Source organism: Tetrao urogallus, assembly GCF_951394365.1.
Source record: "Tetrao urogallus genome assembly, chromosome: 13".
In the NCBI taxonomy this organism is placed as follows: Eukaryota; Metazoa; Chordata; class Aves; order Galliformes; family Phasianidae; genus Tetrao; species Tetrao urogallus.
In genome coordinates this window covers 17870429-17893313 of record NC_136826.1, presented here as the reverse complement: position 1 = coordinate 17893313, position 22885 = coordinate 17870429, and the positions used below count along the sequence as shown (strand labels likewise).

At 44.3% G+C, this 22885-nt stretch overlaps 1 protein-coding gene across 1 annotated transcript; it reads right to left on the bottom strand.

The window, feature by feature from the left end:
• Positions 1-340: 340 nt before the first annotated feature.
• On the bottom strand, positions 341-22534 carry LOC306951563 (fibronectin type-III domain-containing protein 3a-like; the record flags this gene model as incomplete). The annotated part of the gene is made up of 25 exons (XM_079542086.1): positions 341-658; positions 1208-1329; positions 1557-1723; positions 2388-2600; positions 3175-3455; positions 3755-3904; positions 4228-4341; positions 4986-5161; positions 5746-5851; positions 5949-6067; positions 6304-6372; positions 6728-6866; positions 7083-7169; positions 7954-8128; positions 8214-8335; positions 9016-9069; positions 9933-10071; positions 10692-10751; positions 11016-11170; positions 12322-12377; positions 13793-14065; positions 14971-15205; positions 18115-18191; positions 18921-18996; positions 22439-22534. The coding sequence occupies 25 exons, from the start codon at positions 22532-22534 to the stop codon at positions 341-343; spliced, it is 3579 nt and encodes a 1192-aa protein (XP_079398212.1).
• Positions 22535-22885: the final 351 nt, after the last annotated feature.

Below are 22885 nucleotides of genomic sequence, written 5' to 3'. Positions count from 1 at the left end.
GGAAAGGACTTGCTCTACTAACGCCGCCCCTCTCTGACTGCCCAAGGGGCCTCGTGTGAATTCAGAGAGAGCAGAGCGTGCACACACACACCGGTGTGCACAGTAAGGCAGTTTGTGCTGTTTTCTAACAGCTAACCCTGATTACAGAGGACAAAGGATCACCCTTTCTACAAGAAATTCGGTATTTGGAAGGGATCTGCCGACCCAGCCTCGCTGTCAGCCAGCAGCAGGGCGGACACGCGCATCTCCACACATCACCAGCTAGGATTTCAATTAGAACTAACCATAAATACCCGAAAGAGCTTCTGTACAAAGAGCTGAGCACTGAGTAGGTTCCCGTCTACTTGATCACAAAGTACTGAATGACGACAGCAAATAAAATGGCGACCACTGCGAAGCCGCAGAGAAGAACGATGGCGATGAAGCGCTCCTCGTGCAACGTCTTCCTGCTGTCTGCCAGCTCCGTGGGCACGGCGGCACACTGCGGCTCCAGCTCCTGCTTCTGAGATGAGAACACTGCAGTGGGGCTGTAAGGTCCATACAGTTCTTGGGATCCAGCAGCGTCCTGCGACTGACGGCCAGCGCACACTCGGATCCGGTACTCACAGTTTGTCTGCAGGCCTGTGAGACGGAAGGAAGTCTCTGGTCCCTTGTATACCTGGGCAGCACAAGAAGAAAGAGAACCAATCTAAACAGGACTCGTCTTACAAACTGCCTCTGCAGCCATTTGCTGTGACACCACCAGCAAAGTGTCAGCACAGATCTGAAACATCGTGTTTGCTTAACAGATCATTTCCGCATAAGTGCTTCTACTTGAAAGGAAGAGCAGAAGCAGCAGGAATGTGCCTGCTGATGAAAACAACAAGCTGAAGAAAACACAGAGTTGTGCAACCTGTGTTAGGCTTGAGAACAGCACTCCAAAAAGCCTGCCCACCCTTCCCTGCCGGGACACACATCTGTAGTGATGCTCCTTCCATGCAGTGCGATTCACAGCAAACAACCGCTATGAAACATTCCAACTCCTGCTGCTACTTGGGGACCTACTGCTCTCAATGAGCTGAGCAAAGGAGGATGTGCTTTGGAATAACTTAAGAATTTAGAATGTTATCAGATTCGTAAAAAAAACCCAAACAATTCAAGAGGAAAACACTGGCAATCCTTTTCATAGGTAAAAAGCCTCGAGTTCATTTTGTGAAACAGAAGGTACCTGATCAAACTCTCTCCCAGCAGCAAGCTGGAGGATGTAAACAATGGAATCTCCTTTCATCGGCTGTAAAGGTTCCCATGTGATTTCATAAGTGTTTTCTTCCAGCTGATTTGCTTTGGGTGCTAGAATAGAAGCAATTTGTTGGCAGATTAGAAAACGGTCTGTATGAGCATTCTTGCCTCTTCCACTGGAAGGAAGAAGCCAAAATCACCAGTGACAGTCATTCATATTCACAGCTTCCTTGCTTAAAATAATCCTTTAGTTTGCACGTATTCCATTTTACTGGGAAAGTGGTTTTTCAGCATCCACCCTACCACATACATGGCTCACTGAAGTCTCTAACGCTCACCTTTAAGAGAAGCAGGGGGAGACTTGGTTGTAGTGAAAGCGTAAACGTCAGAAAACTCTCCCTCTCCAGCATCGTTGTAGGCCTGGATCTTGAAATAGTACGTGGTGGATTCACTGAGCCGCTGTACTTTGTACGTGTGACACGGACCACTGTAAACTGTAACAAACCTGGAAGAAAAAGCACGACACAAGTCAGAAGCACTCAGGGATCACTGATTGGAACGTGTGCCGTCAGCACAAAAACGCTGACAGTGCATTCCTTGTGCCCCAGCCTCACACACACGTGCTGTGCACAGCAGGCAGCTGAGCCCTGCTGTGTGACCAGCGGTTCCCCATGTGCCCTCCTCAGCAGCACGCAGCATCCATGCTGCTTCCCCAGGCATTCGTTTCTTCCCCAGGCATTCATTAACCTGGCAGGGCACTGAGCTGCAGCACCCCGCAGAAAATACATGGCCAGACTCTGGGTTTCAACAGAGAGAACCACACCTGTGTATGCTGGGTTTGTTTGTAGCTGCAAGTCAAGAACAGCTGTGTGCAAACTGGACTTCAATTCAGGATCTTCAAGAAATACAAAAACTGACAAGGTGTCAGACAGTGATGCGTTGTTATCTGAGCAGTAAGTAGGATTCACTTTTTACAAGCACCTCCAGCACAGCAGCTGTTTGCAGCACTTCTACAGTTAAAAGATGGGATGCCAAAATTCAAATAAAGCAGGAACATTTGGGAGGTCCAACCAACTCACTGGTGCAAACATAGGTGAGAATAGGCCTTAACAAACCTGACACAAAGTTTTAACGCGACAAGAATATCCTCAGTGTTCCACTTATCTTACCTGCCAAACCTGTCCTCCATCTGCAAGTTGAACTGTGTAGGGTTGGTAATTAAAGCTCTGCTAGGACCTTCACCCCATTTAAGTTTAAGGCTCTGGTAGCTGAAGACCACACATTCAAGGTGAGGAGGGTCAGGAGGTAGTGGTTTCGTTTTGGCTTTAATGGAATGACTGAAAGGACCAACTCCAAAGCTGTTTATGGCCTGTATTCTCACCCTAGAAACACAAGAGCAGCCTTATGGTTATTATTGGGCCCTGACAAATGCTAGGTAATCAGAATTAACATCTGCAAAGAACACAACTACGAACAATACAGGGATTAAAATGCAGTTAAAAGCTAAAAATAATCTAGTTCAAAACAAGTGAAAATTGTTGCAATTTCAGCCTAATAAAACTTCAGCATTTCTCAGCACTGTTCAGGTTTGCACTGTGAACAAGCACCCAGCTTCTCCAAGGTGATGTTCAGCCAAGAGAGGGGCTCTGCCCCTCTGCACACACACACTGTCTTTTGGTGAGGTGCCAATCATACCAAATAAGCAATCAGGAATTAAAAGAAGCCTAGAGCAAAGCCTTGGCTTTGAGACTGAGCAACAGTCTTAGTGCAGCAACCTTCCTGCTAAACGTCAAGGCTTAAAAGTCTTGGTATGATGATTTGATTTGTTGCAGAGTGAACCAAGCAGATACTCTGTAAGCTGAGTGACACTGCTACAGAGTTTAAAAAACTGCCCTCAAAGCTAGTGAATGAAAGCTGCTACAGATGCAGCTTCGAAAGCAAGCTGGTGATTATTACCTGTAGAGGGTATCAGGCAGCAGATTCTCAAGAATGTGGCTTGTATTCCTTCCCACAGTTACAAGCTGCTTTTCCCCATATTCTATATTATATCCAGTGATCTCTGCCCCATGACAACACGGCTCTTCCCATTGAATTGCAAGGCACGTTGATAAAGGAAGAGAAACTTCCATTTGGTCTTCCTCCAGCAGCTGCAGCACGGCCACGGCCGCAGGCACCGACGCAGGGGTCGTCACCACTCCAGCCTCTCCAAACAGCCCAACCCCAGCCACGTTCACAGCCTGGAAGGGACACCATGCATTGTTAACTGAATCCACACCTTTCCACTCAGTACATCTACTGTGCTTCCTTCTACACGCCATCACAAACATGGAAGAGCAAGGGAAACTGTCCAAACCAAGTGCAAACACGACAAAACACCTGGTATCTAATGCAACATCTTATTTTTAGACACATGTAGTTAGGAGGGGCTGGGGGGGGAGGAGAGCTTTAATAACTGCACTGATCCAGAACTGAGGTTTTTCTTCCACCTGTATCTCCTTGCTCATTTGGTTGCAAACACAGAAAAGGCTTTTCATACCTGTACACGACAATAATACGTGGTTGCAGGCGTGAGACCCTTCACTTCATAGCTCTGGCAAGGGCCTGTGTAAATGACATGCATCGATCCTTCCACCTGTCCCCACTCCAGTCTGTATTCGCTGATTTCTGCACCATTGCACGCAGGACTCTGCAAGTTTCAAGCAACAAATTACATGTTCATCATACAAGTATGGCCTCTCACTACACTGAACAAAGACATCAAAACAAGCACTGGGGTTGAAAAGCTGAGTTTGAGAGAACTGTCTTCTCAGATACGACACTCTGGCACTTTGCTACTGCTAGTACAGTGCACCAAATCTACAAAAATAACATATGCCTCTACACAGAGATGTCCAAAATACTGCACCCATACACTTGTCACTTCTTCCATTTCCGTGCCACCTGTATGCCAGCATGATTCTAAGAGCCACACAACAATTTCTGTCTTACTGAACACCCATTAGCACCTACCTCCCAGGAAACTGCAACACAGGTTGCATTTTTACAGGTGATCGCAGGTTTGCAGCACTGATCAGGGGGGCCTGGAGCAGTAGAGATTTCTGCTTTGTCTGAGTGAGGACCAAACTGCAAAAAAAAAGTACAGCTTCATGAGAATAGCAACAGAGTCGAGCAAAAACTGACAGGCAAGTGTGTGAGCTGAAGAAAACAAATCATTTCTAACAATAAGGAAGCAAATAGAACATTTCCATGCCCATTTTCAGAGCAGTGTTTTCTATTCCTTTCAGGAGGTTTAGAAGCTGGCTCTGTGCCTGCAGGCACCTATTAACCCTCCCACTACCTCCCACTCCTGCAGTTGTGTCACTCCTCCTTTCCCCACGGTCAGAATCTCTCTTCCAGAAGCAGCTGGGTAGTGTTTCAGAAAGGCTTTTACACAACTGACATTTACCCTAACCTCATTCGAACCTTGCATTGTTTGAACACACCCTCTCTGCACAATGCTGCTCCCACTGCACCAATCTGTAAAGTCCACACAACTGTAAAACACGGTGCAGTTTCCTCAGGCACAAACACCAAGTGATTATCTACCACCAGATACGTAGAGTTTACTCTTTTTTTTCCCTAATCTATATATATACACACATGAGAAATTCTGCTCTTCTCATGAGAATAGGACAGAACACAAGCTACAGGTTACCATCAGGCTCTGAACCGGAGAGCACCACCACCATCCTTCCTGTAAGACCCGGCCCTGCTCGCAGGGCACTTACCCCAACCCTGTTTGCTGCCCGCAGCCAGAAGCAGTATGCCCTGCCAGGGAGCAGGCTGCTCACAGTGCACTCGGGTGCAGCACCCTGGTACACCTGTCTGCGCTCCTCCTGCTCCGAGTTTGCCATCTCCAGAACGTATTCTGTTATGTCAGATCCTCCATCTACAGGTGGTGGGCCTGCAAAATAAAAAGGCATTTGTTTTCTATTGATTTCACTAAGCACTCTTTCTCTTCTAACTAGTTTCTACCTCTCAAGCCTTTTCAATCTACAAGTCGAGCTAGATGCATGCTAGAAATCAGGGTGCAGGTGTTCACTGCAGCTGAGCAGAGCAACATCAGGTTTTTCTTCCCCCACAGGAACTGGTATATTAGTTTAAGATAGCCTTTATCAGGTTCTTTCATAAACGTCCTTCAAAAAACAGTCTACCTTCATTGCTGCTCGCTTATCTCCTTTACTGAGATAAAAGTAATAAATAAAAATAAATAAAAGGAGGGTTGGTTCTTAACTTGCCAATAATAATAATGAATGCATCAGTAACAAGGCAGCCAGAGAGCTCTCCTCAATGGAAGACACTCATTTAAACCACTCCATATCACTGCAGACATGAAGGTCACAGCTGGTTTGCAAGCTTTTCTTTTTTTTTAATTAAAGTATCACCATGGGCAATATTACATGGGCAATATTTGATATTAAACCCTTATTTTATTTACATAGATATCCAAGTATTTTAGAAGTGTTAACACACTTTTCAGGAGCTTACCCCACTGCAGTGCGATCTCCTTGGGCTTCGCCTTGCCTGCCAGGCACGGAGCAGGACAGGGCCCCGGAGGAACAGCTGATGTTGTAACAGTCAGAACATCGGAAGCCTGGCAGTAACACACAGCATTTCAGAGTGGAAGCAAACATTGCAGTGAAACAGACCAACACGGCTTTCTGAAGCAAATTCGTTCTCCTTGCTCTCACCTGGCTCTCCCCACCTCTGCTGACACAATGAACTCTCATTCTGTACGAAGTACCAGGCTTGAGATGATCACACACATGCTCTCTCTGCGAACCGCTGTAGATGGTGTCCCATTTACTCCCTGCAGCAAAAAAAAAACCCCAAACACATCCTATATACTGCAAAGCTTTTGCAAAAACCAACCCTGGCAATTCCTGTACAGTTAGTGATGAAGATAAAGCACAACACTCAGTTTGAGGGACGAATCAGACAAAGAACAAAAACCCGTGTGAGAAAAGAACAGCAATCACTCCAGCGACAGTGGTGAACCACAAGTTAGTACACAAGCTCAAACAGTACTTAATGACACCTGCTTACCAATGACTGCTTCTGAGATCTCCAGAAAGTACTTAACAATGTCTGATCCTCCATTATCTTTGGGCGGTTCTGAAAGAAAACATCACCTTAAAATGACTTACTAAGATGTAAAGACAATGCTTTGCTTTGTTATCAACTGTCTTCAGATAACATTTTAATCTGTAGAATTAATTCAAGTAAAAGAAAAACAACTCAAAAAGAAAACTGTGCACGTACATTTAGTCACAGCACATTTTACAGAACGATGTGTTTTTGTTATTATTAATCACGAGGAAGAGGAGCACTGTGCATTTCTCCTGCCATGCCATTCCCTGCAGAGACAAGTGTTCAGCCTACAGGTTTGTCTCTGCGTTTTAACCTGCATCACCAGGTGGCTGCACACACAGTGCAGAGAACAACTCCAACACAGAGCTGACAAACCTACCCCATGCTACTTTCACGCTGTGGGAATGGATTTTCCCCTTTGCAGCTGGTTTACTTGGAGGCCCAGGTTTGTCAGGGTTGGTGCTGTGTTCCACTACCTCACTTGGGCTGCTTTTTCCTTCGCTGTTGTAGGCAAAGAGCTGTTTCGAACAAACAGAACATGGAAGTGACTGGAAAGATGGGTTTAATGATGGGTAATACACTGATGATTTACAAAACTCTTCCGTGCAAAACTGACAACAATTGCAGCTAAATTTCTCTAGTCTCCATTGAAAGCGTCTCAGCTAAAGGAAAATGCTAAAATCCCAGAAATGCATACGGTCATAATTAAATTAGTAACAAAACATAGTACAAACCCTAAACTTATAGGATGTACTCCTTCTAAGATTTCTTAAAGTGCATGAGAGTTCATCTCCGTTGTACTGTGGCTGGAAACCATAACCCTACAAAGAAGGAAAAACAAGAACAAAAGAAGTCACTAAAAAGTCACTAATTTTCCATGATAAAATGAAAAAGTGATCGGGCAGTGGAGGAAAGACAAGGATAACGTCCTTGCAAAATAAAATTTGGGAGGAACAAAGGAAGGATAGGGCGTCCCTACAAAACAAGATAAAAGAAAAAGCTGAGAAGAGTAGTTTCAGTCCCAAGGATCCGGTTAAACAAACTCATCTTGCAAGTACATGGCAGGAGATGCTGGCTTAGCACCTTGTGTGCACCTTGTTTGTTGGGCAGAATGAAGAGTGCCAGCCAGTTCCAGATGGACAGCAGGACAAACTCTGAATCCGGAGTACAAAGTATGTGCCAACAAAGGAAACAAAGGGGCGAACCACAGGGGGACGGGGAAATGGGAACCTCAATACCTCGGCCAGTGGGGAAAGGGCTCAGTAGTGTCGGGGTACAGGAGGAACAGGGGGGCCGTGTCCCCCAGAAATGTGAGAGATCCATAGGGCTGCACCCCAGTGGATTCTCCCTTTATTCAAATTAAGAAAGATGAAGACTGTCCTGCCTCTTTTTGGGTAAAGATGGTTGAGCAAGCTTACTGGAGCAGACATTTTTCTAACAGACAGATTGTTTTTCGTTGTTGACGTTGCTGTAGCTGGAACTCCATCTTTGTTTCATAAACGCGCGCAGTGCTTGCCAATTTGGAAGTCAAATACTGCTTGAAATGTTTATTCATGCCCAACCGCGCATCGAGCTTTTGTAGATGCGAAAGAAAGGCGCACTTACGGAACCTTCCTCCTCCACGTCCAACGTGTAAGTGAGGGAGTCCTCTGAGGACACTCCGCTGGGGGGGCTCCAGCGCAGGGCCAGCCAGGTCACTCCAGCTTCAACGAGCAGCGGGGGCGGCGGGGCTGGGGGCACCATCCCTGCTGTGCAGTACGTCACCGTCTCGCTGAACCCACTGCAGAAATGGGTTTTTGGGATGTTAACAACGGCGCCGGGGAGCCGGTGAGGAAACGAACGATGCCACGAGCTGCTGCCCTTACCTCATTCCAATATCGTTCTTAGCAGCCAGTCTAAGCGAGTATCTTGTGGAAGGAGAGAGTTTGGTGAGCTTATACTGCTTCAGGTGCCCGTAGTAGCATTCTTTGAAGGGCCCGTTCTTCCCCTTTAAAAAAGCGAGAAGGACCTGAGCAACTTCTTGCACTGAGACTGTGCACTCCCTGCTAAGGTCATTTTCTTATCCTCTAACTTTTCCTAATTTAATAAAAACTATAAATATAACAACTGCACTGATTTAATAAAAACTAGATTAAAAAAAACAAAAACCAGTAAGTCCAAAGAATTAGAAAGCTGCAGTCACCCACTCCACGCTGAGCAATCCTGAGCACTCCAGGTGCCAGAATCACATCTGACTGAGATGAGATGATTTTTTGGTGCTGCAGTGGTGACAAAGTGGTAATACATCACTGCAACAGAAAATAAACCACAAATGTGAAGTTTTTACTGCTTTGGGACATACTTCTGTAAGAAGTTCAGACCGGAGCAGTATTTGTGACAGCTACTGAAGGGAGAAGCCAAACACTTGATCAACAAAGGCCAGGAATTAACGCTGCTCTGACTGACAAGGACCACACGAGGACACTGAGCACGGCTCTCAGAGGACCTGAACAGACAGTCTGCTCCAATGCCTCACTGCTAACAATGGCATTCAAGATCTTTAACTGAGTTTAAGACTGCCCAGGCAGCTGCACTGAAAATAGTGGATGAACCAAAGCAGAAAAGTATTTTTAAAGTACAATCGGTCATTGCATTGTTGGGTATTTTTTCCACTAGAAAAGGGCTTACCTCATCCCATTCTAAAAGAAAATTAGTTATTTTGGAACCGTTGTCATTTGAAGACTGGAAATAAAGAAACAGTGAAAAAAGTTAAAACCAAGCGGTTGAACATTTGCATCTTTTGCATATTAAGACAGCAATTGAGCGATCAAGTATATTTATAAATTCCAACTGCCTTTTAAAATGAAAAGAGCTGAAAAAGTCTGCAGTAAGCACACAAAACAGCTCTCTTCTTCCACAAACACTTGTGATCACCTGCAGCTCTGGGCATGTGCTCTGTGTAAAAGCCAGCAGCTCATTCCATCCCTCACTCACGGTGACTCTTTGTACTGCTGCATTAATATTTTGAACTAATCGTGCTTTCTAGGAAATACAAATTAGGAACTCCCTAAGTGCAGATTATACAGATAATTTAACGGATATTATTCATCTATTAATCATTTTTTCCAGGTGTAAACATAGCTGTTAGAAAAACATGGAACGACAATAAAACACAGCGACTGGATCTTCAGATTGTACTGCATGTATTCAAAAGTCAGATTCAAAGGGTAACGTACAAACTGGAGACAGAAACTCACTATGAGCTGGTACAAGTAATCCAGAATTATGGAATTACAACGTTATCATCCAGAAACCCCACTTAACAACATAAGTGCTCTGTCTCCTTCCTTACAGTGCCATTTCAGAAGAGAACTTTCCCACCAAACAGTCCATACTTCAGAGAGTGCTGCTTCCAACTGCACGTGGCTTTAGCACGAGGGAAGAACTAAGCAGGCAACAAAAGAAGCAGGAAGAAGCGACCGTGATTTCAGCCACCAGCCTTAACTGAGCAACTTAGAAGCTAACACCTAAAACAAACACTACGTTACAGGCAAAGCTAACATAAGCACGCTGTGTATGAATCCACCAGACTGCTTTCTGCTTACCTTCCACTGCAAACTCAGGCTGTTTTTGGTTCTATTAATTAGCTTCGGTGCAGCTGGACAATCTGGCTCGCAACTTTCCGTAGTGAAACTCACTAATTCTGAAACAGATTCCTTTATGGAACTGCTGGTTGCTGAAACTCTAAACAAAAGGAGAACAAATTATGTTATCACACTGCCACCTCAGAATTTAAGGAAAGATTTATCAGCTTGAGAAATTGCAAGCTGTTGTAACAGCAGCAGGACCAGAGCCTTTTGATACTGCAGATCACTGATTCCAAAGCATTGCTCAGGAATGAAGAAACAAAACCTCATTTCATGATCTCACTCCAGGTTTCAGTAACTGATGTTCACATCACAGACACCAGTATCCAAAAGAATTCTAAAATCCTAGAATGGCCTGGGTTGAAAAGGCCCACAGTGCTCATCCAGTTCCAATCCCCTGCTATGTGCAGGGTCACCAACCAGCAGCCCAGGCTGCCCAGAGCCACATCCAGCCTGGCCTTGAATGCCTCTGGCCAGAAGATAACCCGATGTTTATATTCTGGAGAAACAAGAGGGGAGAGGAGACAGCAGAATGCTGGAGAAAGAGAGGCGACATTTTTAGGGAGTTAGAAAATAAGTGGAAAGCAGCCACCGTAACGTCCACAGCTGTGATGCTTCACACACAGTATTCCTCAAGTTTTCTGCAACCACACCCTATGATGAAGCCACGACGACTTTACAATTAGCACATAAACAACAGCATTAACAGCAACATACCTGGCATGGTAATCGGTTGCTGGTCTGAGATCAGGAAGGGTAATTGTTAATTCCTCCCCACTATAAAAAGGGAAAAGAAGAGAAGTTACAGCTCCTCCTTATACTGGCAGGGATAAAAGCTTATTGAAAAGCAAAACCAAGTAGTGCACATTTAACTTTCAAGTTTTCCATTGTCCATGTAAGTCATACTGAAATTACTTAAACTTTATTGCATGTGAAGTAGGTAGGTCTGCAAGTCAACAAACAGCTCCTGATAAAGAGATTGCTGCTCGGTTAATGGTTTTAAACATCAGTATTGTGCTTAAAGGAAGAAACTAAACTTACACATAGACAGATTTAAATTTTCCATTTTTACCACTGTTGGATATTGCTACTTCAAATGTAAATGCTGCTGGACTATGACTATGGCTCTCTCCATTCTGTGAACTAACTGGGAGATTCCAGGACAGAACGGCTGATCTTGCTTGTATATCAGAAACCTATTAAAAGCATAAATAATGCAAGTAAGTTTGCTTTCTGTAATAAAAGGTATGTTAGTCAATAACACGGTGTTGCTAGTTTGCCCTTGAAGTTCCTCACGGGAGGAATTCTTTACCTTTGTAGTGGAAATATCAAGTCATTGTTTGAATTTAACATTACTTTGTTTTCGCTTCTGAAACCACGTTAAAGGATTTCCCTTACTTATAGGCACACTACACCACCTCAGTGTATGAAGAGGAGGTGTATTTCACCTGCACTGTTTGCATCACTCATTTAGAGCAAATTTTCAGATCTGGAATCTTGAGCACTGGCACCAGGTCTGTGTTTAGGCACAGTCAGACAGCCTCACTTTCTAAAGGCATTGCAACTTCACCACTTAACATCCAACCAATAACCAGGGCGACAGCAAGAGGCTCTGATTTTAAGCGCTCAAGACTAAACATCCTCTGTCTATGCAAAATGTCTCTGACAAAATTCAATACAGCCTTCTGAGGACATTAAGTACAGATGTCAGAGGCATCAGTGAAAAAACAACTGTAGGAAAGAACAGCTGGACAGCTAGAGCAGAAAAAACACAACCCATGCTTAACGTATCGATAGCACAAGGTTCTGTGTTCTAGTTCCATGTTCTAGTTCACTGAATGTGCCTGGGACCACAAATCAGTGCAGTTTTAGCCTCTAGATATTCAAATTCACGTTAGCAGATTCCAGTATCTTGAGCAGGCTGTAAACACTCAAATATCTGCTCCAATTCCTCAACATAAAAAGATGAGCTGTTTCTGTAGCTTCCATTCCCAGTACCTGACATCCTCCTCGCTAAACGAAGGCCACTTCAAAGAGCTAACAGGTGATCACTGCGTTAGCAGGTCTCTGCTCCCCAGGCACTCAAGTCCTCACGCACACACACGACTCCAGCAGTGAGTACAGCCCTGCCTTACAGGCTGGCAAGTGGAGTCACTCAGACTGCTTCAGTAAAAGCAGGTTTCTGCGTCACCACTGCCCTTTCCCAGACATAAACCCTGGCAAGTAAAATCCATTTTCTCTACTACAGAAATTAACAATGATAGAAAAGGGGATCGATAAGAAAGCTGTGTTATTTAACACCAAGCATGTGCCCAGAAAATGATGGTATTTTAAAGGTAATACTTACTACTGGCTTGCCAATGCTCAAGTGAGTATCGTACTTCTTGCATTCCGTGTCAGATTCTGAAATTTCAAATACAAAACAGATTACAGAAAACCCCCAGAGTAAAAACCAGTCTGTTACAGAAATGCCACCACAAGATGGAGTGCTTTTCATTAAGAGCTTAACAATAGCACTTATTGTGCAAAGTTAGCTTCTCCTGTTTGTTTTGGCTGCGTGACGGTTAGAAACATGAACTATCCAAAACTAACAGCGTTACAAAAACCCTTTTAGTCCATCCTGCACAAAGGGTGTATTTTCCCAATCTGAGCAGAAGCGGGTTTTCTTTGATAACATGAAAACATTCCTCCAAAAACAAAAGGTGTTCAAAAATGACAGCGAGATCTTATCTTGCTATCATATGTGCTGGTCCCTGAATTTCCACTGTAAGCCACTTGCTCTGGGTATAATTTGAAAGAAGCCTGATGATCAAAATTGCATACTGGCACTACCTATGGGTATCAAAAGGTTTACAGCTGCAGAATGAATCCTGACTTGAAAATTGTCCACATTAAACAACTCTGGATATTTTTCTCAAACATTTCTTGGGTGTTTTTTTTTTCCTTTCTTTTCTGAACTTAAGTTTGCAGTAAGTAACTCTAATCAGCTATCTCTTCAGTCCCTGAAACAAGCTGGATAAGAACTTCCACCTCTGTTTACTTCCCCAGTCAGTCAGGTATTTGTTTAATCTCCCTATGCAAAGAGCTCAGTCCAGCAGTGACGCAGATGAGGACTGTCCCTTGCTGCCTAAAAAGATCATTTCCTTGAAGATACACACACAGCACTGAAGAGATGCAATTAATTTACAGAACCTTGATAAGAATCCAGGTGCACAGCGGTGACAGTGTTCCAAACCAGCACAAAGGACACTGCCACAAGGCATTTAGTACATGCAAGTAAATAGCCATGAGCTATTAAAAAGCTCAAACGTTCATTTCAGCAAAATAATGTACTGCTCCGAAACTGCAGCTGATCAAACAGCAACCTGTGAAGCCAGTTGCTCAAACCATCCTATTTCTTCGAGTCTCACGTAACTCCTGTTTATCCAAAAAGTTAGGACAGAATGACACCAGAAGTCACTTATGTGAGCACAACAATTCATCCTCACTTGGAACACTGAGCAGAGTCCCAGGTCAGGAAAGGAAGAAGAGCCACGAGAGGCTCAGACTTAAATCTTCCTCAACATCTCATTTGGTAAAACCTCAAACGATCAAAGTCGCTACAACTAGTATTTCTACAGGACCACAAATAAATAAATGAACGACTGAAAATCCAATCACAGAGAAGCTACATCAGGCTTCCTTCAACCCCACACAACTGGAGAAAATTTACAAACCCAATTTTTTGCAGAAACCACTTTGCAGCCCAGGCACAGCAGCTTCTAATGACCAAAGATGTACAGCGTTGGTTCTCTGTCAACCTTTCGGACTCAACCTACCTCCCAGCTCTGCATCTGGACTGCCCTTTGTTTTTCCTATCTGCTTCTGCTTTAGCGGCCCTCCTGTCCCTTGCTGTCCCTTTCCATTTCCGTTCTGAACTGCTGCACTGGAAGAATTATTAACTTTATGTGGTGAAGATGGAGGACTGTTAAGCTTATTGTTGGTGTGACCGCTCGCTTGTCTGTCTTTTAGTCTTTTCTTCAGGTGTTCTTGCATTTTGAGACTCCTTTCATCTCGCTGAATAAAGTTTGTCCTTCCATGGGAACGAGGTTCTAGAAAGCAAAGGAAACACTGCTTTTGATCCCAAATTCACTTCACATTTGTTGTTGCTTTTTTCTGATTTAATTCAGAAAACCACCTTCTGTTAGTTGCTTGGGATTAGGCCTTAAACTCGCTCTCTTTCCCCTGAAACATATTCATATTTTCAAAGAAGTGTAAACAAGCACAGGACCCAAGCTAACTTTTTAAAATGTAGCTGAAGTAAATAGCTGAAAATAGCTTCTATTTTATGCTAGACATTAGCTGAAATAGCTTTATTAATGATTTAAACTTGATAGAAAGAGAATGATCTTCCGCAGTCTGATTTCTTCCTGCATTAAATGCCAGTTTTCAGAAGCAGCTTATAGGCTCTCAAGTCAGCAGGGTTCCTCCCATGAAATACTGCTTCAGTCAGCTATTAAATATAGAGCAGACTTGCATTTCAATCTCCAACATGGGTGACTGCGATTTTTGATGCATGTGTCATTACTTTTTATTTTCTTTGCAGTCCCATCTGGATTCCGTCTAGCAAAAAATACATTCACATATTAACATTAAATGCGTTTTCAAAAGCTGTGTGCCAAGGCTGCAACCAAACACAGCAGCTTTTGAGAGCACAAGTTTAGAGGAAGGCAAAAGCAATCACTGGGGCACAAACAGCAGCAAAAATAAAGACCCATTTAAAAACACATGCAGCATCATAACATTTCAAAGCTATTGCTTTCGCAGTAAAGCCTTACAAACAGAAGTTTCAGCTTTACATGCTGATACTTTGCACACGCAGAGTGCCACAGGCTGGGCTACGGGTTTCAGGGAGGCTGGAAACACGAGAAGGAGCTACCAGCAGAGCTCAGGTGCCCCAGCCCACACACTGAGCAGAAAGACTCCTCGTGTATTTCAGCACTGCCTGCACGCTCACCTTGCTCCTGGAAAACGTGTGGCGGTGGATGCTGGTGGATGAACTGCGGCGGCAGCTCTCCTGTCCCGGGAACAGGGGGGTACACGGGGTGTGGGGGGTGGGGGAGCAGAGCGTGGTGATGATGCATGTAATGGGGCACGTGGGGGGGAGGATGAGGCGGAGGATGCATGGAAGGATGGAATTCAGCCGAGTGTGGCAACACCACCACTTTGCGAACCCCATTTTCTTCCACCACCTGTCAAGCAACGTAAGAAATGGAAAGTCAGTACAGATACAAGCTTTAATAAGGAATCGCCCTGCCTAAGTCTGCACCCAGCAATCTCACAGTCAGGGGTATACAAGCAGAAGTGAATCCCAGCGGAAATCCAGCACGTGTTATTAGAAGGAACCGGAGTTTCAGGCTGCCAGATTTAAGAAGCTGAGCCTCACACATGGAGGCGTTAAGCAACCTAAAAATCTATGAATTATTTACACTTTTTTGAAGAAAACCAAGCAGTGTGGACTGACCAGGGCGCAGCGCCCCCTGCAGCAGCGACTACAGCCTGCTTTAGAGCAGATCCAATCTGACAGCACGAGCCAGGTGCAAGTCACTGCACGCCGTGCCATCCCCAGAGCATGGCTGCACACACATCCACAGCCCGCGGCAAGCACACAGCACTGCACGCCAGCTCTGCTGCCTCGTGCTGTGATCCAACCCAGCTCATGTCAGCCATGGGCTCAGGGACTTCAGACAGGGAAGGTGCTGCACGGCTCAGCTCTGGGATCAAAAGGTGCCGGTGCTCCAGTGCACAGAGAAGAGACTGCATGCGTAGGACAGGTGCGCACACGCTGTGAGCATGTCCTGAAATGGCAACGTGCCGGATCAGCTAGACTGCATTCAATCCTGTTTAAAGGTAGACAGTAAATGAATTGTCTTCTGTTCTCCCTCGCTCAAAGAATAATCAGAGATGAACGATGCAATTGGAAAAAAAAAAAAAAAATCACTACTAGAAAAATGCTTGATTTTTAGGGCAAATGGACGCTTTCAAATTAATCATCTTGGCAGGAAAACGGGGCATTTTTCTTAGATTGGTTTAAAATTGGTCTGCAGCTTTATGCTTCCTTCTCCTGTGAGCTGCATCACAAGCACGGCTCACATCTGTGGGTGGGAAGGGCCTTCAGTGCTGCAGCACTGATGCAGTGGTGGGACCCAGGGCAGCTCTGGGCTGAGGCTGTGGGGAGGCGCTCCAGCTGCAGGCTGGCAAACAAAGCAGAGATGCAAACCCTTTTCTATGCAATCTGTAAAGTAAATTGTATAAAATAAAACCTGCTCTTAGATAAGTTCAAATCTTCTGGATTGCACTCTGTTACTAAAACATACAAAACTTATATTTTCGGGCATTTATAAAAAGCACTTTCCTCAAAGCAGACCGTATTCTTTATCCTGTTAGTTCCTTCGAGATCCTCTCTTAAAGCATGTTTGGTTTGGCTGTAAGAAATCACTCCAGCATTTCCTAGTTGGCAAAGAAGGCATTACGGATGTTGAAATACTGCTCATGCCAAAAGTACATTTTGAAAAGCTCTTCAGCAAAAGATAGAGCAAACGAAGCACAAGTATTCTGCAGAAGGGAAATAGGATGTGTCCAGTCCCAAACTGCTATGAGAGTTCAGCTGCACGATGACCTCGGAGCCAGCTATGCTACCAGGAATTCTTAGCAGACCTCACAAAGAAGAAAAAAATGGTACGAGGTCACTTAAGACCAGGTCTGTGTGACATTGAATGTGGTTTGTTCTGGAAGCAACATGGGGGGCTTTCTGATTTATCAATGGAACTGAACACCCCACTTCACCTACGTGACTCTATGCAGCACTGTAACACATGCATTCACACATGCAAACCAATGCTCATAGCAGAGGCTGTGGGTTACTCTACGCATACAGTAACCAAGCAAGCACAAGAAGTCTATGTTCTGGCAGAAGGGATACACTGCTACAATAAGATTTTCATACGATTTTACAGTTTGAAGCTGCTACATCTCCACTAAGCATTACTGAATCTCTTCATTGCACTTTGGAAGAAAGCAGCATAAATACTTCTGGGTTCCTTCAGACAGTTCTGAGAACAGCAAGTTCAAGTCTCATACACTGATGAGTTTTCACACATGTGGCTACGTGGCTCTCCGTCCTACTTGGAAAACTCCAGGTTCTGAGCATTACCAGAAACCCAGCTTAGCCCATTGGGGAAAAAAAAAAGTTTCTCATTACTTTCCTTTAAAAATGCATTAATTCAAAAGTAAATCAAACTGAACTTCGAGTATGTCTGATAGGAGTTCAAGTACCACACTGCTCTGATCTGCCATGACTTAACAGCGCAGCAGAGTGGAAAATCAGTGGGAATGGAAAAATTAAGGCAGGAGAGAAGCCCAGAGCCCTGCTGTTTTCCTAGGCACGTGTCACCAGCATTAACACTCCTGCTCACACTTCTGCTACAACAGTAGAGTCTTTTGCTGAATGCTAAGCAGATCAGAGCTGGGAGATGAACAGAGTTATGCTATGATAGAAAAATCTGACTTACGAGGAAATGTTAAGAAGAAATAACTAATGCAGTCTTGGAAAAAAAAGAAGACCTGAGAGATGAAAGAGCTTGGTAAAGATCTGTGGTCAATATAACCTCAAGGTAAGAAACTCAAGTCTCATACCCAGAGTGGAGACAAGTTCACCTGCTGCCAGCAGCCGTGCTCTCAGAGGCTGTTCTAACACAGCTCCATTACACCTATCAGCCCTCCGGTACTCTGTGGTCTGCAGTCCATGTAGGTATGCCCTAAGCACTTATTCACCCTGAAAACAGGGCTGAAGGAAAATCAGGATGTGCATCGTGTTAGTGGAACTCAATGGCCAATTCAGTCATTCATTGTCTCGCAAAAAGGAACCTTTTTTGGTCACCTAACTATTGAAGAAATAACTATGAGCCCTGAGAACTGGCTCCAGTTTTACCAAGCAAACAGACGGTGTGAGAGAGCCTGCAGCAAAGTCAGTTAAATATTTGGTAAGTTCAGTGGAAAAAATGAGAAATGCTTTTAGCAGTTGTTGCAGATAAACCAATCGCTATCTTCCCTGTTCAACAGCCACAAACACACTTCAACACAAGCATAAATTAACATTTACCTGAGATACGTAACCGGGAGGCACAAAAATCGGTGGCATAGAACCGTTTGGTGACATCATAGGAACATGGGCTGGACCTGGGAAGGAAAGAGGAGCCACTTCACAACAGGGATGGCTCTGGGACACCAGTTTTCAAGGGTGGTGAGCACCAACATCATCACAGTGATGCCGATAAACAGTCGACCAACATTTATAAAAAATAAACGTGTATTATTTTTCACGTCAAGCTGCAGGATTGAACTCCCCTCTGGGATGTGATGGAAGCAGAACAGACATTTTTGTGTATCATCTGAGATATTCTTACAATGGAAGTACTGATGAATTCAACTTGACTTACAGGAGACATTTTGAACCAGCAGCAGATTTGCAGCTCGGTCACCTTCCCACAAGCCAAACAGTGGTTTGTAACCACACAGAGGGCAGTGATTCTTCCCTCAGTACTAACACACTGCTAATGCCACTGCCTTGCATTGCAGCAAGGTCACACAGCACCCATTAAAGTTGTTTAGATGGGACTAAATCTCACAAGTTCATGTGCTGTGAAGCTGAGAAGATGGATGCTTGAGGACCACTGGAAGAGCAGCTCAGATGCTGACCTCCTAGAAGCTATCAGCAAAGCATGCAGGGCTGCCTGCCAGTTTCCCAGCGCCGTCCTGTTTGTGCTTTAAGTACAAACTGAAAAAGTCTGGTTTATTGCATTGCAGAGCACATAAAAACACGTCTGATGTAACAGAAACAAACTGCAGTAATTTTATGATATTTAGGATATTTTGTTATTTGATTTAGCACTCCAGTCTTTCCCTTACCTTGAATACACTGAATGTGTCCATCTTCAGTTGTAATTGTAAATGTTTCTCCCGGGTTCACCTGCACAAGAATAACCTGTTAAAAAAAACAACAACAACAACATAAAGTAGTTAGTTAGCTTTTTACTTATTTACTTTTTATTTATTTTAAAGATTACTTAATCTTTACACACATATCTTACTTCATGTAATGTTATGCATTCCTGAGAAGTATTCTCCATTGCTCAGAACAGGAAGTTTGCACAGACCTGTTATATTTAAGCAGTGCGTGTAAAACAAGACCCAAAGGAACAGCCTGTTAAATGCTGGCTAATGCCAACTCCGCAGCTTCTGCATTCTGCCATACGCATCTTTTTTAACTTGTAACATGGGATGTGGAAGCATAACTGAACACAGACCCCATCCCAGGGAGTTCAAAGGACAGGGAACAATTCTGCTCTGGGTAGGTAAGCTGCTTCTGGACATGAGCACAGCATCTGGAGAGGTCAGGCAGCCACTCAGCAATACTTACTGCATTCCTACAAGAGGTCAGACAGCACTGCTCAAAAAGGTGTAACTGGGACACTGAACTGTAACTAAGTCTGTCACTTCAGTACATCAGCAAACGTGTAGCTTTAACTCTGCTACGTTTCTAGTAGTAGAGAAAGTGATGCAATGTTTCTTATCGGTTTGTTAAACAACATACCAAACAGACAATAATAGGCTGGGGATTTGCCAGAGCACAAAGGAAACACAAAGTCTGCAGTGAAGAACTGCTGCTGGGATGGACCCCACGGGCGGGTGTTTAAGCTCACAGCTCACCTCCAAGGACAAGAGAAATCAGAGGCAGGAAAGGGATGCTTTAAAAATTCAGAGCCTTTGAACAGGATTGATTTTCAGAAGTTCCAATTAACTGAAGTTCAGGAAACTATTAACTGAACTGTGTGAAAAGGATCCCAAGTGGTGTAAGCACAGGACTGCAGAGCAGCACTGAGACTGGAATGTCAGGAATGCACGGGGCAATGTCTCAGAGGAATGACTCACTATAATTAATGAAGCAAATGCAATTCCATCTACCTTCCATCAAGGAAAACTTCCAGGAAGCCTGAGTGCTCCTCAGGAGTCAGCCTAAGCCTGGTAAGGAGCTGCACGGAGCGCTCACAGTAAGGCTGACACCTCCAGGTGCCCCACACAACCATTTTGGAACTAATGGGATCAGCACAGTTTGAGAGCTATTTCAAAGCACTGCTCAGCATTTTGCTGCTATGCACTTTCTATTGCTGAAGTTCTGTTGTTGTTGTTTTTCTGAAACCAGAAACCCTTCCAGAAAACTTCCCAGTTCCTTTCTGTGAAATGGAACTGATGAGCTGGAAGCTGCATCTGACTGACAGGACTTGCCAAACAGCACGCATTTTACTTCTACAAACCACTGTGTAATATCTTATAATTAGCCCATCCTCTCTGGCACTGGCAGCAAAATGATTAAAACTCATCTGCCTTAATAAAGCTTTCAAGTTAATACTCTGCTTAACAGCAAGCTTGCAAATGTGGCTCAGAAGCTTCTACTCCCTGCAACTGAGAGCAGCAGAGGAGAGCAGAACTTTGTGAGTAATGTGACTGCAGGATGGCAGCACGGCTGTTTATAAACAGTGAGAAATGCTGGCACAGTGACATCAAGTGACATTCTCACCCCATGAAGACAGCCACACCTATTTTCACTAGACAGACTTACTCGTTATTTCCAAAATAACTCAGTTAGCTTAGAGACTCATCCGCTTTCAAGTCTGCTCTTAAAAGGCCATTTTCCCCTGCATCTCCAAGACTCGACTCTTTTAAACCCTACCCGACTGCAAACAGGCTCCACTTGGCTCCCAGACTCCAGTGCCAGTCACCTTTTGGTCACTCACCGCACGCTGATATTCTGCACACTGCTCTGCACAAGGACATGTTACACAAACACAGCGACAGAGCCGGTCTCCAGTGAGACCCACGCATCTCTTTTCCTCGTGTAACAAGAAACACCAGCTACTGAATCATCTCACAGCTGGTCAGTGTCTAAAATTTCATGTTGCTAATGCTAGAACTGCAGAACGAGCTGAGATATTCTATAGCTTTGTTTATTTCAAGTCACCTTATCTCCAGAGTAAGAGAGAAAAATGCAGAGTGCAATTACTCATCACTTTTTTTATAGTAAGGGCTATCATTGCTACAAGGAAGTGCCCTACGACTGAAATACTGCAGGTCTCTCCTCTTTCCCACCTGTAACGTTTACAAAATAAAAGAGATTCAATTTTAAATCTTCCAGCATACACTGCTTCCTCAGCAGCTCACAATGCTGCTGTACCCTATTTATTCACCGTGCATTCAAACACACCAAGCTCTTCACCCTTCCCCACCGTTGCACAGGAGTTATCCTACAGAAACTCCTATGCAATTTTCCCTTCTGAATCAACCCCCGAATTCCTATTTTAATTACTGCCAGATACTCAAAGCTACAGCTGACCAGAATGAAGGAACAGACAACTTTGCTCCTCACTTGAACAAGACAATTATTCGACTCCAGGCACATAATGCCTTCAGATTTATCTTCTGTTATTCCTGCAGTTCAGTTATGTCAACAAACCAAGCACCCTTTTCTTTCCTACAAGGACCAGTTACGTTCGTAGCTTCTTAAATTAAGATCCCAAGTTAAAACAACAGGACGTCTGTGAGATTTCAGAGGTTGTTCAGCAATGCATCTCCCAACGATGGCAATTTACAGTGGACGGCACTACACTTTTATTGCCAAGTACTAAATTTACTTCAAATTTAGCCACAATCTGTTCAAGCTTGTACTGTTGCCTGTATTTCTACTCATAGTAAGTGCTTCCGAAGGGCTGCGTCCCCCAAAATTCTACAGTTTCAGCTCTACTCAGGTTTCATTAGCATGCTGTAATTATTAATGAAGATTCCTAGCATCAGGGATCCAGAGGTCTTTCCTCTACATTTTCCTGCAGCAGGTTTCTCAATTTAAAGCGCTGCAGCTTCTTGCTAATCTGTATCCATCTGTTTTATTATGTAACACGTTTTCTCCTTTACTATTTGATTATTTTTTAAGTTTAATATTAAAGACTCACATGTGCATAAAACACTGCAAATTAAAAGCAATCTTTTCATATTTCCACTGCAGTAATATTGAATGATTTTCTTCCTCTTTATAATTGCACTGACAGTATCAGTGCTGAGAACCACACACTCGCAGAGTCACAGAACAGGATGGAGGGGACCTCACATTCACCCACTTCCAGCCCCCCACAGCATCACATTGCTCGAGGGCCCATCCAGCCCAGCCCTCAACACTTCCTTGGAGGAATAACTGCAAATCAGTATCGCAACTGCTTTCTTTGGAGCCTTCTCTCAGCCATCACAAAAGCTGGCCAGCAAATAGTTTGTCTGAATCTGTTCTGTCTTCTACAGTACACCTGAACGCCAGCCTCCCTGCGAGCCCTGCAGGCACAGTGTGACAGGGACCCGGATGAAAGCACGAGGGACCGACTTGCCTGTTGGATGCTGTCTCCATTAACCATGTGAGGTAGAAGTGGCACTTCGTTCAATAGAGGCGTAGCTTCTAACGGAGGTGGCTGGTCGGCCATCATGTCTGAAAACCATTCATTGACAGCTGCTCTCAGTAATCGCCTGCTGAAACAAAACGACAGCACCGGGATTAGGTTTCAGCCACTCCCCTTTCCCAAATTCTCCACTTTGTTTGCCAAACATGGTACCGGTAATTCAGAAGAAAAACACAGCATTCAATGCCTTCAGCATTCCACAACTCTGCCCCAAAGATATGCAAATAAACTGACCTTAATTGGAGCCTAAAGCTGGTATGAAGCATTCCTTTCTGCCCTCATTGCACATCGAAGAACTTGTGCAAACGGACAGCACGGAGGGCATCACCTCAGATGTCCATGCTCTTTCCAGTGGTGCTCTCAAGGAGTACAAGTTAT